The sequence below is a fragment of the Ascochyta rabiei genome, chromosome 22 (assembly GCF_004011695.2).
Source record: "Ascochyta rabiei chromosome 22, complete sequence".
NCBI classification, from domain to species: domain Eukaryota; kingdom Fungi; phylum Ascomycota; class Dothideomycetes; order Pleosporales; family Didymellaceae; genus Ascochyta; species Ascochyta rabiei.
Window position 1 is genome coordinate 617131 of NC_082426.1, and position 22074 is coordinate 639204.

The 22074-nt window shown below is 57.4% G+C and overlaps 9 protein-coding genes and 1 non-coding gene across 11 annotated transcripts, besides 16 other annotated features; 5 read left to right on the top strand and 5 right to left on the bottom strand.

Annotated features, from left to right (window-relative positions):
* Positions 1-449: 449 nt before the first annotated feature.
* EKO05_0011419 (uncharacterized protein) lies at positions 450-1377 on the top strand (the record flags this gene model as incomplete). The annotated part of the gene is made up of 2 exons (XM_038944303.1): positions 450-742; positions 807-1377. The coding sequence occupies 2 exons, from the start codon at positions 450-452 to the stop codon at positions 1375-1377; spliced, it is 864 nt and encodes a 287-aa protein (XP_038792605.1).
* Positions 1378-1409: 32 nt separating this feature from the next.
* Positions 1410-2111, bottom strand: EKO05_0011420 (uncharacterized protein; the record flags this gene model as incomplete). The annotated part of the gene is made up of 1 exon (XM_038947557.1): positions 1410-2111. The coding sequence occupies one exon, from the start codon at positions 2109-2111 to the stop codon at positions 1410-1412; it is 702 nt and encodes a 233-aa protein (XP_038792606.1).
* Positions 1461-1495: a tandem repeat.
* A 341-nt stretch (positions 2112-2452) lies between the features above and the next one.
* EKO05_0011421 (Bis(5'-nucleosyl)-tetraphosphatase (symmetrical)) lies at positions 2453-3976 on the top strand (the record flags this gene model as incomplete). The annotated part of the gene is made up of 1 exon (XM_038947558.1): positions 2453-3976. The coding sequence occupies one exon, from the start codon at positions 2453-2455 to the stop codon at positions 3974-3976; it is 1524 nt and encodes a 507-aa protein (XP_038792607.1).
* Positions 3977-4198: 222 nt separating this feature from the next.
* Positions 4199-4285, bottom strand: EKO05_22t1. The gene has a single exon. It is a non-coding gene; the product is annotated as a tRNA-Thr (tRNA).
* Positions 4286-4965: 680 nt separating this feature from the next.
* EKO05_0011422 (uncharacterized protein) lies at positions 4966-5755 on the top strand (the record flags this gene model as incomplete). The annotated part of the gene is made up of 2 exons (XM_059637988.1): positions 4966-5053; positions 5196-5755. 2 exons carry the CDS (start codon positions 4966-4968, stop codon positions 5753-5755), a joined length of 648 nt encoding a protein of 215 aa, XP_059493971.1.
* Positions 5095-5139: a tandem repeat.
* Positions 5756-5857: 102 nt separating the features above from the next.
* Positions 5858-5892: a tandem repeat.
* Positions 5893-6285: 393 nt separating this feature from the next.
* EKO05_0011423 (uncharacterized protein) lies at positions 6286-8184 on the bottom strand (the record flags this gene model as incomplete). The annotated part of the gene is made up of 1 exon (XM_038947559.2): positions 6286-8184. The coding sequence occupies one exon, from the start codon at positions 8182-8184 to the stop codon at positions 6286-6288; it is 1899 nt and encodes a 632-aa protein (XP_038792609.2).
* Positions 6521-6547: a tandem repeat.
* An 868-nt stretch (positions 8185-9052) lies between the features above and the next one.
* Positions 9053-11515, bottom strand: EKO05_0011424 (Catalase peroxidase; the record flags this gene model as incomplete). 2 transcript variants are annotated; one of them, XM_059637990.1, is made up of 3 exons in its annotated part: positions 9053-9055; positions 9209-11192; positions 11256-11515. In XM_059637990.1, the coding sequence occupies 3 exons, from the start codon at positions 11513-11515 to the stop codon at positions 9053-9055; spliced, it is 2247 nt and encodes a 748-aa protein (XP_059493973.1). The 2 variants fall into 2 exon arrangements, with proteins under 2 accessions (XP_059493973.1, XP_059493972.1); XM_059637989.1 differs by having other exon boundaries at positions 9053-11192.
* Positions 10814-10879: a tandem repeat.
* Positions 11516-11847: 332 nt separating the features above from the next.
* Positions 11848-11908: a tandem repeat.
* Positions 11909-11961: a tandem repeat.
* Positions 11962-11983: a tandem repeat.
* Positions 11984-12661: 678 nt separating this feature from the next.
* Positions 12662-14222, top strand: EKO05_0011425 (chloride channel; the record flags this gene model as incomplete). The annotated part of the gene is made up of 3 exons (XM_038944282.2): positions 12662-13133; positions 13182-13378; positions 13440-14222. 3 exons carry the CDS (start codon positions 12662-12664, stop codon positions 14220-14222), a joined length of 1452 nt encoding a protein of 483 aa, XP_038792611.2.
* Positions 12840-12930: a tandem repeat.
* Positions 14223-14459: 237 nt separating the features above from the next.
* Positions 14460-14481: a tandem repeat.
* A 140-nt stretch (positions 14482-14621) lies between these two features.
* On the top strand, positions 14622-17691 carry EKO05_0011426 (chloride channel; the record flags this gene model as incomplete). The annotated part of the gene is made up of 5 exons (XM_059637991.1): positions 14622-14809; positions 15055-15607; positions 15664-15816; positions 15869-15983; positions 16031-17691. The coding sequence occupies 5 exons, from the start codon at positions 14622-14624 to the stop codon at positions 17689-17691; spliced, it is 2670 nt and encodes an 889-aa protein (XP_059493974.1).
* Positions 14728-14766: a tandem repeat.
* Positions 14926-14987: a tandem repeat.
* Positions 14989-15038: a tandem repeat.
* Positions 17514-17560: a tandem repeat.
* Positions 17665-17685: a tandem repeat.
* A 118-nt stretch (positions 17692-17809) lies between the features above and the next one.
* Positions 17810-17829: a tandem repeat.
* Positions 17830-18342: 513 nt separating this feature from the next.
* On the bottom strand, positions 18343-19643 carry EKO05_0011427 (Oryzin; the record flags this gene model as incomplete). The annotated part of the gene is made up of 2 exons (XM_038944371.1): positions 18343-19293; positions 19344-19643. The coding sequence occupies 2 exons, from the start codon at positions 19641-19643 to the stop codon at positions 18343-18345; spliced, it is 1251 nt and encodes a 416-aa protein (XP_038792613.1).
* Between the last annotated feature and the right edge of the window lie 2431 nt (positions 19644-22074).

Genomic DNA, 22074 nt, shown 5'->3' on the forward strand with positions numbered 1-22074 from the left:
CATGGCGGTTCCCCGAAAGCCATCGGCGCTGAGACGGCGCTAGGTAGCCCCCGCCTTTCACCACAGCTCAATCAGAGAAGGCTGGAAGTACAGCATCCGATACATCACGGACTTTGTCAGCACGTTCGGCGTGCGCCATGATACTACGCTCTTTGCGAGCTTCTGAGTGGTTCGTTTGTTCTGTAGGACCTTGAGCGTAAGACTGGTTGGCATGAATAGCTTTTCATTTGCGGTGATCCTAATGGCTGTGACACGTATGATGGGCAGAGACATAGCTGATTGACAGGAGCAGGCAAGAGGAGGCTGATATGAAAGTTGTATAATAGACAAAGGTGTGCCCTTGTCCTCAGTACAAAAGTGTAACTTCCTCAACTACAGCTCGCCTGCTCCCCTTTACCTTGTCCATATCGTAGTCGTTCACTCAAAACAGCTTGAATTCCACATCAACTATGACGACCCCAAGAGCCCCAGTATGGTTCATCACTGCGGCCTCAAGCGGCTTCGGCAGATACATAGCTCTCGAGGCTCTCTCCCGCGGCCACAGAGTCATCGCCAGTGCACGCAGCACAACACGCATTGCTGATTTGCAAGAGAAGGGTGCAGTGACGATGAAACTCGACGTAACATCCCCTCAACTAGACGTCGAGAAGGTTGCGAAGGAGGCCAATGAGCAATATGGATATATCAACCACTTAGTCAACGCAGCTGGTTACATCCTCGTCGGCGCAGTCGAGGAAACCTCGTAAGCCACAGTCAAGCTCGAAGTTATGCAGGCTGCTAATACATGTCATCTCTGACGCCATCAGGCCCAAGGAAGACTTCGACCAATTCAACACCAACGTCTTCGGCATGCTTAATGTCTCCAAAGCCTTTCTGCCCTATCTACGCGCCACGTCCGGCCACCGTACCATCTCCAATTTCGGTAGTATTGGCTCCTGGCGTGGTGGTGCAGGTTATGGTCTCTATGCTGGCACCAAATGGGCATGTAGTGGCATCTCTGAGTCCATGCGCGCTGAGCTTGCGCCGCTGGGCGTTGCCGTGACTGTGATCGAGCCGGGATACTTTCGCACTGGGTTCTTGAACGCGGGTGCGCAGGTCAAGAGCGCAAAGAGAATCGAAGACTACGACGAGACGGCTGTCGGTGGGGTTAGAGCGAGGCTGGACGAGGTGAACAATGACCAGCCAGGTGATGTGGTGAAGGGCGCCAAGGTGATAGTGGACATCTTAACGAAGAGTGGTACTGCTATAGGGAAGGAGGTTCCGGTGCGTGTAGTATTGGGCTCGGACTGTTCGACAGGCATTCGAGAGAAGATTGCTGATACTGTTGAGCTGCTGGACGAGTGGGGTTCGATTACAACTAAGACAGACCTTGACTGAGTGCCTGCAGGGTCTGACTGGCTGAATAACGTTTAGGTCCTAGGCGACTTGAAGACATCCTTGAGGGTGCCACGAATTGAGATTTTCTTCTTCCCTTTTGTATCTTGTTCTTGCTTCTCCTCGCGGTTCACCTTCCACCCGTCCAATCTTTCAGTCTTTCTGATGTTCCTCGCCAACAGCTTAAGCACACACTCTGGGCCTTCTCTTTCTAGCGAGTCCATTTCGATGCTCTTGATATGCTGCGTCTGCGCCCAATCCTCCGCCAAAATTTGACTAACCTCTCTACTCCCCGGTTCGATGATTGCGAGATCTAGTTTGTTCCCAGCAAGCACACACCCAAAGTCCTCACGCCCATCATCTGCTTCGTCATCATTCTTACACTTCGACCTGCGACACTTCCAAAGGAACTTGTACGCCTGATCAATGATGTATTGGAAACTCTCCAAGCTCGTAACATCATACAGAAGCACGATGCCCTGCGCGTTTGCAAGCATGTCCTCGGCCCACTCAACGTGTTGCACTCCATGCTCTGGTTTGAGGAAGGAGGTACTCAAATCCATAAGTGTCAGTAGCGAGGCTTGATCGTCCACCACTATTCTGTGAGAGAGCACGCTGTCATCGGGATTGTATATGACAAACGATCTGCCGTAACAGAACTGGTCGATAAAACACGTCTTTCCCACGCCAGCATCGCCGAAGACTATCACATTGTAGATCTTGGTGGAGGAGGACATGGTGTCTTTGGTGAGATTCAAGTACGCGCAAGCTGCCCAAGTCGCGTTTATGTATGGTTTCTAGTTAGGGGTGGGAGGCTGCGATGAGTGAGGCGTGATTGATTGTCAAGGCGGAGTGAAGTCAGAGCTCCACCTTCACGTCCGGAAGGCGCCTTGCACAGCGTAGTAAGCGTGGTCAGCCCTCGACGTACGACAAGCGACTTGATGCCTACAGACCACCATCTCATCTTTGAGGGATCACGACTCAGTGACCGTCTTCAGCAGCGCTTGCAAGGCAGCCGCCAAGCCTAGCAGTTCCGAAGTTCCGAGACGATCGACGCCACCAACCGAGCGAGGCTAGGATGGTGTTCGAAAACCCCAGAAGGCATGGGCCACGCGTCGAGGATATTGAGCTTGCGCGCCAGGCCGGAGATGGGGATGAGCCTGCCCAGGCACACGACGCCCTCAAGTCCAGCTGCAACAGTCGCCTTCGTCGAGCACAAGCACGCGCAAATGAGCATCTCATCAACGTAGCCGGCACTACACGCTTGCGGCCTTGGACTCGAACAACATCTGGATCGCATACTATTCCTGAGCATCGCACAGAACCTTCGAACATCGCCCGTAGACCTTCGGTATCCTCTTACGACGGAACATCCTTTCCTTTCACAGGGTCTTCTGCAGCTCCCATGTCGCACCGCGAGTACCGCGAGTACCGCGATTACCCGCACGCGCATCATCGCCCACTGATCGACTTCATACCCGCACACCACGATGACGTCGACGCATCCGACGAGGAAGACGACTTTTACAGCAAAGAAGACGACCATTTCATACACCCAAAGTGGCAGGTGTTGATCGCGCAAACCTCGAACCGAGTCCCGCGCAAACTACAGCGCTGTATCGTCATAAGCCTCGCCATCGCATTCTTGTTCTTCGTCAGCTGGAAGGCATACTTCGGACCACGACACGCCGCGCAGCTGCAAGAACTCAAAGACATGGACGAGACACCGACAATGAGCTACGGGAGCAACGTGCGCCCGGAGTTCAAGGGCATGATCCAGGTCAAGGACATGGACAGCCAACACCTACCTAAGAAGGGACACAGGCTCGTCTTTGTCGGCGATGTTCACGGGTGCAGGGAGGAGTTAGAGCACCTGCTGAAGAAGGCAGAGTTCGACAAGAAGCACGACCATCTCGTCTTGACCGGCGACATGATCGCAAAGGGCCCCGACTCTCCAGGCGTCATCTCGCTGGTCGAGAAACTCGGCGCTTCCTGCGTGCGCGGCAACTGGGAAGACAAACTGCTGCTCAGCATCGCCGAGTCCGAAGCACGGCACCTCGACACACTCCCCGGCCCCGACGAAACCCCCGACCGCAAATCCGATTTCCTCGACGAAGCATCACACAGCCACGGCGACTACGCGCTACGCAAGCTGGCCAAGTCCTTCTCCAAGCACCAAATCGCATACCTCCAACAGTGTCCCGTCATCCTACGCGTCGGCACAGTTCCCAACCTTGGCGCCTTAGCTGCCGTCCATGCCGGCCTGGTGCCAGACATACCGCTCGAACAACAAGACCCATTCCATGTTATGAACATGCGCACCATCGACCTCAAGACCCGCATACCCAGCTCCAAGCACCAAGGCACGCCGTGGGAGAAGTTCTGGAATCATCAGCAGAAGAAGAAAGAGGCGCATGAGCGTATAAGCATTGTATACGGGCACAACAGAAAGCGAGGCTTGAATTTGCAGGAGTTCACGTTTGGCCTCGATAGTGGGTGTGTCAGTGGCGGCAAGCTGACCGCGCTTGTGGTGGACTACATGGGCAAGACGGAGATTGTGCAAGTCAAGTGCCATCAGGAGAACGGTTGGGATGAAGAATAGAGTTTTCACGCCGTAGGGCATGATAGACGTATTGTTTTTAGCATTGAAGGCGTTGGGACAGCATTCACCAGCACTGTAGGATATACAGTAGACATACCAACGCAAGGTAGAGTTAAGTGCATGCAGTTAACCATGGTGGTGGGACCATGCGTACTCAAAACGAAGCACCTGGCCTTTACTTGCAGTGAATTGCCTGGTTCCGCTTCGGAAGCAAAAAAGTGATGCCCTCTGCCCGAATCGAACGAGCGATCTTATCATTGCAAACCGAGGTAATACTAGTGAAACGCTTTACCACTAAGCCAAGAGGGCTTGAACGAGTCAAGATTCCAACGTTGTTGGATTGGCTTGTTCATATAGGTTCATTTAATAACATATATATAGTCAGAATAAGTAACTCTTCCAAAGACGTGTTGAAGCAAAGCCTTGGGTCATCGGAGTATTCAAGATTTGGGATCAAGCGCAGGAGGTTGCCGAGATTAGGCGAATAAACCCCGACAAATCACATGATTCCATGTCCATAGGGCGCTTAACTACCTCGACGCTTCCTCCACCAACATACACAACGCCCCGCGTCGTGTGCTCGATGTGCAAATACACGCGTGATAGAGCCGTGCCTCGACACGCGTCGCGCAATTCTAGGCACTGGAGATCAGTATATGCCACCCTAGGCTGCGCTGACGAGTGTTTCTATCAACGACACATCCCACGCCTCAAAGCTTTCTTGGTCGCGAGTTCCACACCGCAGCACGAACCATGGACAGTTTGAAGCCTGGATAACGCTCTCGTCCGCGACTAGACACGAATTCCTTCGTGTCTGGGCAAGAGCTCGGTGTACTCCCACCATCATCTTACGCTTGCCCGAATGGAGAGGTTTCTTCGTAGGGATCACTCTGCATCTGTACGTCTAAGGAGCGCGACTGTGTAAATTCCGCGCTGGACTGCTGATTGCAGGATCTGCTCTTCTGGTAAGAAGAAGAAGATATCTCACCATGGCATGTGCTCTGGACATACTCGACCGCGGCAGCCGAGGAGCAGCGGGTCTCGAGGAAGCTGATAGACTTGCCCTGCTGCAAGCGTGTGAGAAACCCACACCCGCGCTTGAGACTTCCTTTGAGAAATTCTTCCGTTTTTTTTTTCTTTCTTCGTGCGTCGTTCGTGTCTTCACGTCCAGATGATCCAATGACAGGTGTTGGTTCTTTGCATATCTGACAAATGGCAGACTCTCTACGCTCCACTCCAATCGTGATCCGTATTGCTGTCGACCTCAACCTCGTTGACACAGCCCTTGCGCACGAGCGACCCATGACCGCCGCGGAACTGGCAGAGAAAAGCAATGCAGACGTCGAGCTGAAGCGTTCTGATTTCTCCAACGCTCCCAAGCAACCGCCCCCTGACGTGGTCCAGATCGTATCCCTCGGCCTCCTCGTCATCCTTGACGTCTTTCACCGAAGACAGCCAGGACGACAGGAAACCACATACCACAGCCGCCTCTGGCCACGCTCTCGCAGCCGGCTCGCCCCTCAGCAGCGCCGTGCTGCAACCATCGTACTGCATGCCAGCCACGGCATCCATGCCGTCCTTCTTCGCGCCCAACGGATAACCAAACCCCCGTGGACGCGCGGCACGGGCCCTTTTCGTACGCCTACCAGTGCACAGGGGAGACGGACTCGGAGCACCTCAGCAAGCCGGAGCGGGCGCGCACCCCATGGCGCGCGACTCGGTGCTGCGGATCCACGAAGTGATTCTGCTCGAGACGGGGACGGGGCATTTCGAGGCTAAGCTGGACTGGCACCTGATGAACTTGGGCGCTCTGAAGCGCACGGAGACGCGGTGGAGGGAGCTGGTTACGCGGGTTGGGTTGAGGGTTAGTGATGTTTGGTGGGAGGAGGAGGAGGAGGAGGAGGAGGAGGAGGAGGGGACCCGGGGGAGGAGGGAGTTGCTGTTGTAGTGGCTGGGTGGGCTTATGTGCATATGCTTTGGTGGAGGGTTAGTGGCATTACCCAAGAGATGGAGAGATATTCGTACGGGTAGCAAGAACACTGAATTGCCAGGACGAAGAGTGTAGGGGGTGGGGGGCGAGAGGGATGATGGAGTGTGCGTTATTACAGAAGCTAGTTAAGTTTATAGATCCATACTTTGGTGGAAGGATGGATGGATGATACAAACAAAGAGACCAAAGGGTACCAGCGTTCACAACGACGAAACCGAATTGTCAAGCCAATGCGAATCGCCATCGCTTCAAGCACATGCAGAACTGGAACAACATCAGCAAGGAATTCATTTCATGCAGAAAGCCCACTCCCCCCTCTTCACCCCAACTCGTGCGCCGTCACCGCCTTGATAGCCACCTCGTCCATCCTCTTCTTGTAGACGAGCATCTGATGTTTCAGCGGATCGCCGTACATGACTTTGCGGAGCATGCTTTCGTCGACAGTAACAGCCTCCACGTCGTCTTCCCTGCGGCTCCCCGGCCGCTGCCGCAATACGATCAGCCTGCCTGCAGGGCTCAACTCACAGGGCGGGATGGGCCACTCGACGCCGGCTGTGGTGGTGGTGGTGGTGGTGGTGGTGTTTGCGCTAGATGTGGTTTGGAATGAGGATTTGCTTGGGCGTCGGAGACGAAGTCGGGATTTGGGTGGGGAGGAGGGCGGCGGGGCGGAGAGGTTGAGTTTCGACATGCTGGCGATCGTTTGGCCTAGTGCCGAAGCAGATGGTGCCGAAGTTGTGTAGAGCTTGATGAGGCTTTTGAAATAACTCTTGTCGGCCCGTGGAACGGGATCTCCTTCGTTGATGAAGGAGTAGAAGAGACTCTTCTTGTGTCGCGGCTCTTCGGATTTCTTCAGCGGCCAGCGCGAGATGGGTGGTGCGCCGAAAGTCACGCAGTGCACACGTTTGAAGAAGTCGGTCAGATAGCTGAGTTCCGAGTCGACGGATTTGCTCATCATATGTGCGTATAGAAGTGCGGCAACAGCACCACCCGCAGAATGCCCCGTGATCAGGAGACTGCAGTTTGAGCGGGCGGGATTTTCTTCGATGAGGACTCGAAGTCGGTCGGCGACGGGTTTGATCATCTTGCGTGCTACGTAGAGAAAGCCTGCGTGGCAAAAGTTTGACGGGTCGTCGAGGAAGCCCTCTGGGCTTGTGGGCGCGGAGTTGTAGTTCACTGCCCAGTCCATGAACGTCTGGCTGCCGCGGATGGCGAAGACGACCGTGTTCATGTCGTCGACCGGGATGGATTTCAGCACCATGGCCTTGGTACCACTGCGCCAATTGGCAGGAACATGATTCTCAACTTCTCTCGACTTTGGCACCGGAGCAACGTAGGCGCGCTCAGAGTACGTGGCAGCCAGACACAGAAGCGGATACGTCGGCATGTAGACCTTGAAGGGCGGGAGGTGCGGTGGGAGTCGGGCATTCGAGTACAGCCAGACCTTTGCGAAATGATTCGAGCCCTTGTCGCCTCCCAGTGCCTCATAGACTTGATCCTCTGCGGTTCCCTTTCGAGGTTCGAGTGGCGGGCTCGAACGGCTCGTTCTTTGTTGCGTGTTCTCGTACACTTTGAGATCCTCCTCTTTCCCGCTGAATTTGTCGTCGTCGATGCTAGTGATGACTGCGTCAAATTTCGAGCTGATGACATCGCACAGTGCTGCTCCTTGGCACAGCGTCTGCATGCTCCTCATTGCAATAGCATGCGTGGGTCGCTCAATGTAGTTTGTGATCAGCTTCGAGGTTCCTTGTCGCAGATCTGCGTTCGACTTTGCTGCCATCCGATCGAGTCTGTCCCATTGCTGCTGAAACGGGCCTTCTTCGCGTGATGGCTTCCTTGGCTGGGGAGGCTGAGGAGAAGGAGATGCGAAGCGGGCCACCGAAGGGTTGTTCTGGGGTGGGATAGATTGCGATGGCGGAGACCCATATGGATGCATGTGCTGTGGTGCATGTTGTGGAATCGTACCATAGACGGGATGCTGCAGCGCCCCAGGTGGGCCACCCGGATAGAGTGGAGGCGGGCCAGGATGCGCAGCCTGCATTGGGTAGTTCGGTCGATGTGTTGACGCTGCTTGAACGGCACACGGATGTACATGCGTATTTACCTGGACGACAGGTTGCGAAACGTGCGCTTGTTTCGATCCCGATCTAGAGCTGGATGTTGCAGACGACGAATGTTTCCTCCTTCTCCTGCGCTCGGGGTCGCTGTGTCCGTGTGCCATGTTGCACGTTCGGTGTTTAGCAGTGGTTCTACCCCTTTTGATCTGGGGAAGGGTTTCTTTCAGATGCTGCTATCGAGCATACAACAGTCGCTGTCGTCTATTGCTCGTCGCGTATTCTGTATTGTTCATCGCCGCAGTTTCGTAATGCAACCAAGCGCAGGCATACACCTGGTGTTCCTGCCCTCGCCGAAAGGCAGCACAAGGAAACACGCTGAAAGGCAGCACAAGGAAACACGCTGAAAGGCAGCACAAAGGCAACGCAGTATCCAAACGTTCGAAACGAAAGCCGCACAAGAAAGAAGTAGAAGGAAGCGCGGAAGAAACGACGAGGCCAAGCTAGGCTGTGCCGGCCTCTCCACCTGCAGGAAGCTCTTCGTGGCCATGCCATGCGCGTGCCTGACTGGTGCGGCTTGCACGACGCTGTTTTCGCGGAAGCGGCGAATCCGTGCCTTTGGATCGCGATTGGGTGGCGGGCATCTTGGCGGTGTAGAGCTGCTGCGCATGGCTGCCATTCCGAGCTTGCATGAGAGGCCGTGAGGGAGTACAGGAGAGCGAAAAGGGCGGGCAGGATGATGTGTGATCAAATGATGCATGTCTTGTGACGGCCTGACGGGGCAGCAGCTGTTCAGCATCGACAAGAGGAAAGGAGAGATCTGTGCAACACCGTAGCTTCAATCCAACCTCACAAAGCATCATTCAAAGAGAGAGATCAACGACAGGCAATGCTGTGGTAACTTGTGACATTCATAAATCGTTGCTAGCTACCTCGATATCGGTTGGCTTCGGTCTTCCCATCTGATCCGGCGCTACCATCTACCTAGGTATCTTTTGGGTGGCTATGGCTCTACAGCTCTATTTACGGTAATCATTACTATCGTTACTCGTCAGTGGACCGCGCTTCTTGTCGTTTCATCTGAGACGCGGCAGCGAGAAGCGAACATGTTGGTACAGAAAGCGCAAAGGCAACAGAAGAATCGCTCGCTCAAAGACGGGGCCTGGTCGAAATACTTGATGTGCCACTCACCGCTTTCGCCTTGACGTCGAAACGATCCAACATCATCACCTTGTCCCATGCTGCTACAAAGTCCTTGACGAACTTGTCGGCGTTGTCAGGCTGTGCGTAGATCTCGGCGATGGCGCGCAGCTCCGGGTGCGAACCGAAGATCAAGTCGTGGCGGGTTCCTGTCCACTTCTTCTGGCCGGACTTGCGGTCAGTGCCCTCGTACAGCTCGTTGGGGCTGGCGTTGTCGGCCCCCTTCCAGGCGACGTTGGTGTCAAGCAGGTTGACGAAGAAGTCGTTGGTGAGCTGGCCAGGGCGCTTGGTGAAGACACCGTGCGAGGAGCCATCCCAGTTGGCGTTCAGAGCACGCATGCCACCAACAAGAACGGTCATCTCCGGCGCGGTCAACTTGAGAAGGTGAGCCTTGTCGAGATCCAGCTGCTCGGTGCGGACGCGGTCGGTGCCCTTGCCGAAGTTGCGGAAGCCGTCGGTGACGGGCTCGAGGTGGTCGAAAGACTGGGCGTCGGTCTGCTCCTGCGTGGCGTCGGTGCGGCCGGGTGTGAAGGGAACGGAGACACCAGCAGCCTTCTCGAGAGCGGCGACACCGGCAAGCACGATCAAGTCAGCGAGGGAGACCTTCTTGCTGGACTTGGACTGGATGCCCTCGAGGGCCTTGAGGACCTCCTGAAGCTCCGAGGGGTTGTTGACCTTCCAGTTCTTCTGGGGCTCGAGGCGGATGCGGGCACCGTTGGCACCGCCACGCTTGTCAGAGCCACGGAAAGAGGCAGCCGACGCCCAGGCGACGCGGATGAGCTTGGAGGGCTCGAGGCCGGCGTTGAGGATCTCCTTCTTCAGCGACGAGATGTCGGCCTCGCCGATGAGCTCGCCCTGCTGCTCGGGGACGGGGTCCTCCCAGATGAGGACCTCCTTGGGGATCTCTGGACCGAGCCACCTGGAGCGGGGACCCATGTCGCGGTGGAGGAGCTTGAACCAGGCCCGGGTGAAGGCGTCGTGGAGCTCGTCGGGGTGGTCCAGCCAGCGGCGGGTGATCTTCTCGTAGTCGGGGTCGAAGCGCATGGACAGGTCGGTGGTCAACATGCGGGGCTTGTGCTTCTTGTTGGCGTCGTAGGCGTCGGGGATGATGGCGTCAGCGCCCTTTGCGACGTACTGGCTGGCGCCGGCGGGCGACTTCTCGAGCTCCCACTCGAACTTGTACAGGTACTCGAGGTACTTGTTGCTCCACTTGGTGGGCGTGCCGGTCCAGGTGACCTCGAGGCCGGATGTGATGGTGTCGGGGCCCTTGCCGGAGCCGTGGGCGTTCTTCCAGCCAAAGCCCTGCTCGGCCAGGTCGGCGCCGTTGGGGTCGGTGCCCGTGTTCTCCGAGGGCGCGGCGCCGTGCGTCTTTCCGAACGAGTGGCCGCCGACGATGAGGGCGGCCGTCTCCTCGTCGTTCATGGCCATGCGGCCGAAGGTGGTGCGGATGTCGTGGGCAGCGGCGACGGGGTCGGGGACGCCGTCGGGGCCCTCGGGGTTCACGTAGATGAGGCCCATGTGTGCGGCGGCGAGGGGCTTCTCGAGGTCGCGGGCGGTGTGGGTGTCTTCCTTGGAGGCGACGTCGTTCTTGTGCTGGTCGCCGTCGACGATGCCTTCGCCCTTGACGCCCTTGTTGCCGTCGGCGTAGCGGACGTCGTTGCCCAGCCACTCGGTCTCGCCGCCCCAGTAGACCGACTCGTCCGACTGGAAGGTGTCGGGGCGGCCGGCGGCGAAGCCAAAGGTGGGGCAGTCCATGGACTCGAGGGCGACGTTGCCGGTGAGCAGCATGAGGTCGGCCCAGGAGATCTTGTTGCCGTACTTTTGCTTGATGGGCCACAGCAGGCGGCGGGCCTTGTCGAGCGAGACGTTGTCGGGCCAGGCGTTGAGGGGGGCAAAGCGCTGCTGGCCCTCGCCGCCGCCGCCCCGGCCGTCCGAGACCCGGTAGGTGCCGGCCGAGTGCCAGGCCATGCGGATGCTGCTGCGGCGTTAGCGGGCTGCGCGGCCAAGACACGACAGACGCGGCAGGCGCAGGACTCACAAGAGACCGCCGTAGTGGCCAAAGTCGGCGGGCCACCAGTCCTGCGAGTCCGTCATCAGCGCGGCGATGTCCTTCTTCAGCGCATCGTAGTCGAGCTTCTTGAACTCGTCGGCGTAGTTGAAGTCGGCGCCCAGGGGGTTCTGGCGGGGGTCGTGCTGTCTCAGGATGTTGACCTTGAGCTCGTTGGGCCACCAGTCGGCCTTTGTGGTGCCGCCGCCAGCGACGTTGGCTACCTTGATGGGACACTCGCCTTTGGACATGATTGCTGTGGGTCGAGGGTCGAGGTGGGTGGGAATGAGGAGGTTGAGAGAGCGCAGCTGTGGCGGAGGGTGGGTTGAGCATATAAGCCGGCGTCTGCAAGCGGAGCCGTCCATTCGTAATCCGCCCACGTCTGGCCCTCGACTCGCTGCCCTCGCTGTCCTCGCTGTCCCCACTCGCTGTCCTCACTCGCTGTCCTCACTCGCTGTTGCCCCTCACTCGTCCTGCACGGGGCCGCGTCCGGTAGCTCCCTTCTGCCTAGCGCCACAGCGACGCGAGCCCCACCTCTGTCCACAGCTATCCACCCCCGCTGCACAACGCTTGACGTTGAATGCTTCACTCTTCACTCTTCACTCTTCACCCTTCACCCTTCACCCTTCACCCTCCACGCTTCACTCTCCCCTCTCCCCTCTCCCCTCTCCCCTCTCCCCTCTCCCCTCTCCCCTCTTTCCCCTCCACCCTCCCGCTTCGTGATACCCCGTCTCTTAGTCCCCCACTGCATGGGAACGCCGTCGCCCGCCAAGCACCAGGTGGGTCCTGTAAACGCCCCACCCCGCCTCAAGTCCATTGCGTCGTACATGGCCCGGAACCGCAGCAGACTGATCGACGACCGCCTGGGCCAATCACGTCTGCGCAAAGTCAGCATGGCGCGTCCGCCACGTGACGCCCACAAATACCGAGGCCGAGATCGAGACGGCTGACAGAAGCAAGCAGCCTCTGTGGCGGATAGTCGCGGTTCGGAAACGATGGCTCTGTCAGCCGATTCCACACGCCGTCTGTCCTGCAGCTTGTGCTCGCTCGTGAAGACGAGGCCGCCATGACGTATCATCCACGGTCCGACTGACGCCGCCACCCCGTCTACCCCACGCCATCCCCCGCCCTCCACACTGTGCAGTGTGTAGGACCACCGCAACCTCGTGCAAGATGCACCAAATGCCCCTACGGCTCTTTTTTCGCTCCTTTTTCGCTCTTTCTCGCTCTTTCTCGCCCTTTCTCGCTCTTTTTCGCTCTTTCTCGCCCTTTCTCGCTCTTTTTCGCTCTTTTCTCGCCCACGGTGCGGAACAACACCGCTAGACTGTACTCCCAAGTCCGACTCACACTCATCGGGTTAGGCCCCTGCTACTCGCATGGCTGGATTCTCGTAACATATGGGTCTCTACGCAACTGTAGAGGGGAGAATGCTTCTTGGCGCTTGTGCAGAGGCCAACAACAAGAGAGCGTGTGATGGGGCACGAACGCTCCCAACGACATGGAGTCACGCCCCATTCGAACAGACCCTCCTTCCACGAAGAGGGGCAACGCCAGGACCGAGGTTTGCTTCACTATTTCATCATGGTCATCTCACGTCTTTTCATCTCTTCGTCTTCGTCTTCTTCTTCGTCTTTGACTTTGCTTCCACTGCACTGTCGTCTTCTTCCCTCCTTTGCAAACTCAACTTCGCTTCCACTGCACTGTCGTCTTCTTCCCTCCTTTGCAAACTCAACTTCGCTTCCCACTTCAACATGGCCGACGACAAGCTTCAGACGTACGATATCCCCAAGACGTGCAAAGGTGGCGTAGTCGTCAACGAAGGCCCAGACTTCCGTGTGGAAGTTCAGGACGTTCCCACGCCGGAGCCAGGTTCGTGAGCTGCTCCCATCGCTCGTGCACTTCTGACGTGACGGCTAGGACCCACCGAAGTATTGATCAAGCTCAACGCGACTGGCATCTGCTATAGCGATATCCATTTCATGCTCAACGATTGGGCGCTACCGAAGATGTCTGCACTGGGCACAAAGTGCGCTGGCCACGAAGGCGCTGGTGTCATTGTCAAGGTGGGAGATCAAGTGAGGACGCTCAAGCCTGGGATGCGAGCTGGGCTCAAGGTAAGACTTCACAACAGCCTCGACAAGCAGAGGGGAGTAGACGGGGGCTGACAGAGAAAAGCCCATCCAAGACACGTGCGGCGCGTGCGAGCTTTGCCGCGGTGGTCAAGAATGCTACTGCGCGAGTGCGGTGTCCACCGGTCTGATGTGCGATGGCTCCTATCAGCAGTACGTCGTCTCGCCCGAACGCTACACAACCATCATCCCCGACGGCGTCAGCGACTACATCGCCGGTCCCATCATGTGCTCTGCCTCGACCATCTACACGTCGATCAGGGAGTCTGCACTGAAGCCCGGAGACTGGGCTGTGTTCCCAGGGGCAGGTGGTGGAGTCGGTATGCAAGGCGTGCAGCTCGCCAAAGCCATGGGCCTGCGCCCCGTAGCCATTGACACGGGCGAGGACAAGGAGAAGATGTGCAAGGACGTCGGCGCAGAAGCGTTTATCGACTTCAAAAAGGTCGACAATGTGGCCGAGGAGATTGTTCGCATCTGCGACGGCATCGGCGCGCACGCTGTCTTTGTCACGGCCGTGCAAACGTACCCGTCTTCCATCAGCTACCTTGGCGGCCGGGTGGGCGGGAAGGTCATGTGCGTCGGCCTGCCTCCAGCGGGCACACTGCACATCGACGTTGATCCGAACCAGATGTGCTTCAAGAAGCAGAGCGTCCAGGGCACGCTGGTCAGCAGCATGGCTGACGTCGACAAGACACTGGAGTTTGCGAAGCGGGGGCTGCTGAAGCCCATCTACACGGTCTACCCGTTGAGCAAGTTCAACGAGGCGGTCCAGAAGCTGAGGAGAGGCGAGATTGTCGGCAGGGCGGTTGTGGATTTCAACCAGGAGTAGGGAGAGGTGAGGTTGAGCGTTTGGAATGGTGGCGGATGGTACGGGAGATGGTGTGTACGTGGAGAAGGGAGGGCGTTTTGCAAGGCTATCAGTTTCCTCCTGTCTTCCGTGGTGTTCCACATATCCCCCACAGCGCTGGAGGTGTCGTTGGTGTAGCTGGGAGCATGAGATGCTGCAATACACGATGCTATGGACGCACGCCAATTCCTGCCGACGTGCTTTCCCATATCGAGACCCTGGTGGTGGTGGTGGTGGTGGTTCGTGCACGTGCCAACGCGATCAGCCCTGTCTGGAACACGACGGGACGACAGGGCGCTGTCTCTGCTTATGCACGCGCCAACGACACGATGCAGCGGTAGAGGATGATAGCCCAGCTCTCACTCCACACTCGCCGATGGGATGTCCCGCTCGTCAGCAAGCCAGTCCCCGCGCGGACATGCCGAAGCCTCCGCCAGCCGAGCGCCGTCTGGGCGCGCCTCGAACGGCAAGCAGCCCGCCGTTGAATACGACGACGACCACGACGACGACCACAGCGACGACGACGCCCTGCTGGCCGACGACCCGCTGAACAGCAGCCTCTCCGAACCGTATGCACCGGCACGCACGAGATCCGGCCTCCGGTCCAAGCTGACGCGCCCCAGAATCTCCTTCAAGCGCAAGCCCAAACCCACGCCCTCGTCCCTCCTCCCGCGCTTCTTCACGGCCGCCTCCACCTCCGCCTCCGCCTCCGCCTCCGCCTCCGCCTCCGCCTCCGCCTCCGCCTCCACCCCCCGTCCCCCCGCGACCCGCCCAGCCCGCGCGCCCAGCACTCCCGCCTCCAGCAGCTCCGCAGCCCTCGCTCCGCCAACCGCAGCGGCAACGGCAATGCCTCGACCGAGCTCATCCTCAACTACCTCGACACCCCCGCCGACGCAGGCTCCCACCTGGCCGACGCCAAAGACGCCTCGGGCCTAGACTGGTACGTCGAGGGCCCCGGCCGACGCGTGGGCTACGACGACCTGACGGCCATTGACTGGATCTTTGAGTACGCCAAAGAGCGCCAGCGCTTGCGCTACCTGTTCTCCGGCGCAACAGGCCTCCTGGGCACCGCAAAGCAGCTTGCAGACGCTAGCCAGGTGTGGATCATCCTCGTTGCGGCTGGTGTGCTGAGCGGAGGCATTGCAGCCTTCATCGACGTCGCGAGCGACTGGCTGGCCGATCTGAAGACGGGATACTGCAGCAGCGTGGACGCAGATGGCAGGTTCTACCTCAACAAAGGCTTCTGTTGCTGGGGGATCGACACGGGAGAGCAGTGCGCAGATTGGCAGGAGTGGGGGAGTGCCATGGGCATCGGGAACGGTGGAGGGAAGTGGATCGTCGAGTACATCTTCTTCATCCTGTTCTCCGTGAGTGACACGGACGAGAGCATCGCGAGAGACAGCAGAGAGCTGACAGCAACCAGGTGCTCTTTGCGGCATGTGCAAGTCTGCTTGTGCGCGAGTTCTCGCCCTATGCTAAGCACAGCGGTATTCCCGAGATCAAGACTGTTCTCGGCGGTTTCGTCATACGCCATTTCCTGGGAGGCTGGACCTTGGTGACGAAGACGCTTGGGCTCGTAAGCTACTGCGTGACGCCTGTACTCCGCAATCACACACTGACCGGCACAGTGTCTTGCAGTGGCTTCAGGCCTGTGGCTGGGCAAGGAGGGCCCGTTGGTCCACGTGGCATGCTGTTCAGCCAACCTGTTCATGAAGCTATTCGGCACCGTAAACGGTAACGAGGGTGAGTGTGTCATGTCTCACCTAGGGAACACCACTGATTGCGCACAGCGAGAAAGCGGGAAGTCCTCTCTGCCGCCGCCGCCGCAGGCATATCCGTCGCCTTTGGTGCACCAGTAGGTGGTGTGCTCTTCAGTCTCGAGCAGCTGTCGTACTACTTCCCCGACAAGACCATGTGGAGCAGTTTTGTCTGTGCCATGGTCGCAGCCGTTACACTGCAAGCCTTCAACCCCTTCCGAACCGGCAAGCTCGTCCTGTACCAAGTCACCTACCACAGCGGCTGGCACGACTTTGAAATCGTTCCCTTCGCCCTGCTTGGTATCCTCGGCGGCCTCTATGGCGGCTTCTTCATCAAGCTCAACATGACCATAGCGGAGTGGCGCAAAAACCGCACCTATCTCAAAGGCCCCGTCACCGAAGTCGTCATCATATCCTTCATCACGGCACTCGTCAATTTTCCCATCAAGTTCATGCGCGCTCAAGCCTCGGAACTGGTCTACATTCTCTTCGCAGAATGCGCCGATCTAACAGAAGACACGCTCGGCTTGTGTAAGTCCGGAAAGGCAAACACCGGTGTCATTGCCTTGCTCCTGATCTCAGCCTTGCTCGGCATCCTCCTTGCAGGCTTCACGTTTGGCCTGCAGATCCCCGCCGGCATCATCCTACCTTCCATGGCCATCGGTGGCCTCTACGGCCGCGCTGTCGGCTTGAGCGTCGAGGTCTTCCAATCCGCACACCCACAGCTCTTCCTCTTCGGCTCCTGCGAGCCAGATGTGCCCTGCGTAACACCAGGCACCTACGCGATCGTGGGTGCCGCCTCCGCACTTGCAGGAACAACGCGCATGACGGTCTCCATTGTGGTCATCATGTTCGAGCTCACCGGAGCGCTCACCTACGTGCTACCCATCATGATCGCCGTCATGATCTCCAAGTGGATCGGCGATGCCATCTCCCCCCGCGGCATATACGAGTCTTGGATCCACTTCAAAGGATATCCGTTCTTGGATAACCGCGACGACAACGGGTCTTCCATCCCCGACGTCCCCGCCGCACACGTAATGACCCGGATCGAGGACCTGACCACCATCACCGCCACCGGCCACACCATCCAAACGCTGCGGGAGTTGCTGCAGCAACACCGCTTCCGCGGATTTCCAGTCATATCCAACTCCACCGACAGCGACTCCGACGCCGATGCGCTCCTACTCGGCTACGTCAGCCGCACAGAACTGCACTACGCGCTCTCCCTCCCACCCTCGAAAGCGCTCCCGCCCGAAACCGAGTGCTACTTCTCGCACCAACCCCTCTCGGACCCGCAATCCACGCTGGATCTACGGCCCTGGATGGACCAGACGCCCATCACGCTCAACGCGCGAGCACGGTTCCAGCTCACCGTCAGCATGTTCCAGAAGCTCGGGCTGCGCTACGTCTTGTTCACCGAGCGGGGGCTGCTGCGGGGTCTGCTCACCAAAAAGGATGTTTGGTACGTGCTCGACGGGATGGATGGTGAAACGTGGGAGGAGACCGAGGAGCGTGGCGATTTCGATGGTGATGTCGATGCCGATGGTGATGTGGGCGTCGGCGGCGCCGGGATGCGTAGGGGCGGACTAAGACAGCAACAGCAGCCACACCGCCATGCCGCAGAAGACGGCGGCGAGGAGCGCGGACTGCTGGGCACACCCCTGGAAGAAGAAGAAGAAGTAGAAAGGTAGATAGCATACACGCTATTATTTACTTACTTAGTAATCTACTCCCTCTATTTCTTCTTTCTTTAAAACCTCTCTATATCACTATGTCTATTTACTACCTACTTAGCCACTCTTCCACGCTCCCCCCCCCCCCCCCCCCCCGGATCCCAGCGCCGCCCCGATGGCGATTGGCTTTCGAAGAAGAAGAAAAAGAAAAAAAGGAAAAGGGGCATTTCCACGCCAGAAAATCATCAAAATCATTCGCTCCGAGAGGAAGGCGGCGGCTAGACGGCCTGGTAGAGGAGGAGAGGCTCGCCACGTTTTCTATCTCCGGGATGGTGCACTTGAGGTCGAATGCTTTGGACAGGACAATCTTGAAGATCTGTGGGCGTTTTCCTCTTATCTCTTCACGGGTCAAGGGGATGGGAAGTATGGGTATGGGTATTGTATTGTATTGTTCATTCACAGTGAAGAGAGGCAAGTAGGTTGTTTACAAAGGTAGCTAGCTGCAGATTTTGGTGGGTTGCCATGGGGAAGAAACCATGTCGTATGTACATTTACCAGATATCCGCTCCTTGTCTCCTCCGTTGGCCGTTAGATCGTCATGTCCACCAGTCATTCTGGCTAGTAAGAGATGGCCAGCTACCCGCCATGCGTCGAGCTCGTGGAGAGCGTTTACGCGCCGTTGCCGTTGTAGGCGAACAGGTTGGGGCTGCCGTTAAGGGTGCCAGTGATGCGGCTGGCGATGCCAAGGGCCTTGATGCGCTCGGTGACGGCAGCAGGGGTGGACAGGCCCTCGAGCGCCTGGAGGTAGACGGCCAGACCGGCGACGTGAGGAGCAGCCATCGAGGTACCGGATTGAGTGGCGGTGGCCGAGTTGCTGCCGATGTAGGAAGACAGGATACTGACACCAGGGGCGAATATGTCGACGCCGGCGCCGTAGTTGGTGAACGAGGCTGGGCGGAAGCTCGAGTCGGCGGCGGCGACGGTGAGGGCGTTAGGTGCGTTGGCGGGCGACTGGCTGGACACGGGGAGCGGGTTGCCGCTTTGATCGCCGTTGCCGGCGGCGACGACGGATAGGACGCCCTGAGAGTAGGCAGCCTGAATGGCATTGGTCCAGGTGGTAGAAGCCTGGCCACCGAGAGACAGGTTGATGACGGAGCGGGCGCCACGGCTGTTGGAGGTAATGTCGCTGACGGCCCAGTTGAAACCGTCAAGAATGGTGGAGGTGGTTCCCGAGCTGCCCTGGAAGACCTTTACAGAGATCAGGTTGGTCTTCTTAGCAACACCGTAGGTGCTGCCACCGATGGTGCCGGCGACGTGGGTGCCGTGACCGAGAGTGTCAGTGTGGGTTCCGCCGACGGCGTTGTACCCAAGAGTAGCACGGCCACCGAACTGGTTGTGTGCGACGAGGATACCGGAGTCTACAACGTAGGCGTAGGTGTCCTCTCCAGCGGTGGTGTCGTAGATGTACGAGGTAGGGGCACCAGAGCGGTGGCTGATGGCGCCAAGACCCCAGGTAGCACCAGTCTGGGTAGTCAAAGCCTTCTTCTCAAGTTTGTCCTCGTGGACCTCCTCGACATCGTACCAGAGATAGGCGATCGTGTCAGGCTCAACGAGGGCGACCTACGCTCTGTTAGATTGGTGCTGCGCTGCCTCAAGGCAACTAAACTCACATCAGGGCTGGCCTTGATCTCAGCGATAGTGGCCTCGTCGAATTCTCCGGCATAAGCCTTCCAGTCCTTGATCTCGTAGTTCTTCTCGATACCCGCGGTGCCTCGCTTGAGGCTGCGCTTGTGAACATCGTTGACCCAGGTAAGGTGGGACTCGACGGCAGCAGCATCGACTTCTGGCTTGAGGGTGACGATGTACTTTCCAGGGATGATGTCGTCCTTCTTGGTGATGGGAGCGGGAGCTGCAAGGACAGCGGGGAGCAGAGCTCCGAGGAAGACTGCGAGGTTGCGAACGTTGATCATCTTGAAGGTAGCGAGGAAGACCGGTAGAAGTAACTGAGAACCCGAGACGGATGCTTGGATGACGGTTGTAGGGCGACCACGCGTTCAGCTTATATATGCCTTCGTGGAGGGTCTTCCCTGAACACCATTATCACCATTCGATTGTAGTATGATGCCATCTGGATTGCAGTAGTGCTCAAGCTTTGGCAGCTGTCTCGATCGAGAAGGTAGGTGGTAAGTACCCCTACCAAGCCCGCTTAATGTGCCTTTCACAATTGTCCGATACTATAGCGTGAGTTCCAAGACAATAGCACAGGAGCCTCTCCGCCCTGTGGTCGCGTTGCTACCGTGCCTTGACGTTGAGCGTGGTGACCAAGATGGTCAAGCTGACACCTGCCGCATTCAGACGACATTTAATATGAGATGGACAGGGATGGCGCAGTGCCAAGCTCAAGTGCCGGGACACGACCATCAAGAAAGAAAGAAGAAAACTTGACCGTTTCGCGCCACCACGCGTCCACTTGTGGAAATTGAGGGAGAGGCGGTTGCTAGAGGGCTGTTTGCTGTCACTAATTGGCGGATTGGTTGATGAAGACGCCGAAGGTAGAACTAGTACCTGGCCCTGGTGGGCAGCCACCCCGTTCACTGGTCGGCAAAGCGCGTTACTGGTTACTTCTGTGGCGTCGGCTATGCTTACAACGAATGACAACAGAGGACGAGTGTGTGGGCCACTGCCCTTACAACTCGCTTTGGATTCGTTGTTCACAAGACTCAGGCTCAAGACAGGACTGAGTAATGTCGAGATGAACGATTCTGTGGCGCATGGCGCAAGTCATCTGGTCGCTCTGGCGTTCTGGTCTCCCTCTCAAGCGTAGATCTGCTCAACTAAGAAGCAGCATGACTTACTTGAAAGTAGCAATCGAAGCCTCGGCTGGGCAAAGCGTTGCTCTCGGTACTCACGCTCTTTTCGGTCGACTTGGCATTGTAGCGCTATCTCGGGAATAGCACAGATGTAGCAACGTCTTTGCTGATCCTGTAATGCTAAGCAATGATGCCTTTCGGCGTGGACATTACGATGGCGTTGGTCGGAGAAAACATCAGGCGAAGGATAAAGATATTAGTGTTCGGCTTGGCGACATTGTCGCGTGCCTTTCAGGCAGCGCGATTGGTGAGATATCTGTCTGAATTGGCCTGTGACCTGCCGGCAGGAATCTTGTGCTTGCCGGGCCGTACTGAATTGGAAGAGTGAGTCCCAAAACACCAAGCTTGAGCTTAAACCAAATAGCCAGCTTGTTTCATCTGCATAACACTGAAGCTTGAAGATCCTACCCCGCGCGTGCGCATTGCAATCACGTCTTGTCAACAAATGAAAACGTTTCGTAAATCGGTCCACAACTGGTACGCCGAGAACTGCTGAGGATAGGAATGGAGGCAAGCCCGGCGCTTAAGGACTTGGCCGTGAATATGGCCTTGGGCTGCACAAGCGCATACTGGACGGGCTTGAGGACCGCTGCAAGCTGTCTCCATGCAGACCTCTAGGTCCCTCGAGGACGTCTGAACATTGTAGAGAAGTCATCGCGATGATCAACAAATCACTACCAATCCCTCTGCATCAGTGCTGACACCAGGTGTGAGCTTGGGATTAAGAGTTTGACTTTGGGCTCGACAAGATATACGGTCAAGTGTTGCTGGGAGTGTAGCGCCTGCTTGTATCTGTGTTGCCGTCGCATCGAGCTGGCTTACACTTGCCGTGTGTTGTTTGTCGTATAAACGTCGAACTGCATGATCAGGAACAGCAGGTGGTTTGCTAGACCGTAGCACACTCGGTGAAGAGATGGCGGCAATGCCGTACCTTGTGTTGGCTTTCGTTGAAGTATGTGTCGATGTCGTAAGGTGTAGTGCACGTCGCGACTAGGTAAGTTGTGAGAGAACTCTGCGCCCTGATTCAGCTATTTCGCAAGGGATGGGCTCCTCGACCTTGGTAAATGGAGAAAAGCCCATGAAGCGATGTGCTTGAAATGTATGCAGAAGTACAGACTTCTGAGCCTAGCAGGCCTTACTACTGTTCGAAGGTCGATGATTACAGCTCTGGTCCTTGCAGCTGAACAGTTCGATCCCAGAAAGCGAACAACAGTGTTGTCCATTCTACAGCAAGCGTAGGGTGCTCAAGGCAGCACAGCACACACTGGGTGCGAGGTGCGAAATCTGCTTCGAGGGATCGGGGAATAAGGTGAGGTTAGTCGAGCGCGTTGCTTTCATCTCTCCGTGAGAACCTAAGCCGCGGACGCGGTTGTAGGACAGCACATTTGTCGTGTTTGATGAACCTTCTCGTACGGGACGCTTGGGCGCCCACACGAGCTGATTGGTTGGCAGGAAGATGCCAAGCACATCACGTGATAGGAGTGCTGCCGGATTCACCGGCCGGCCACTCGGGGGTAGGATTTCGCGAGGC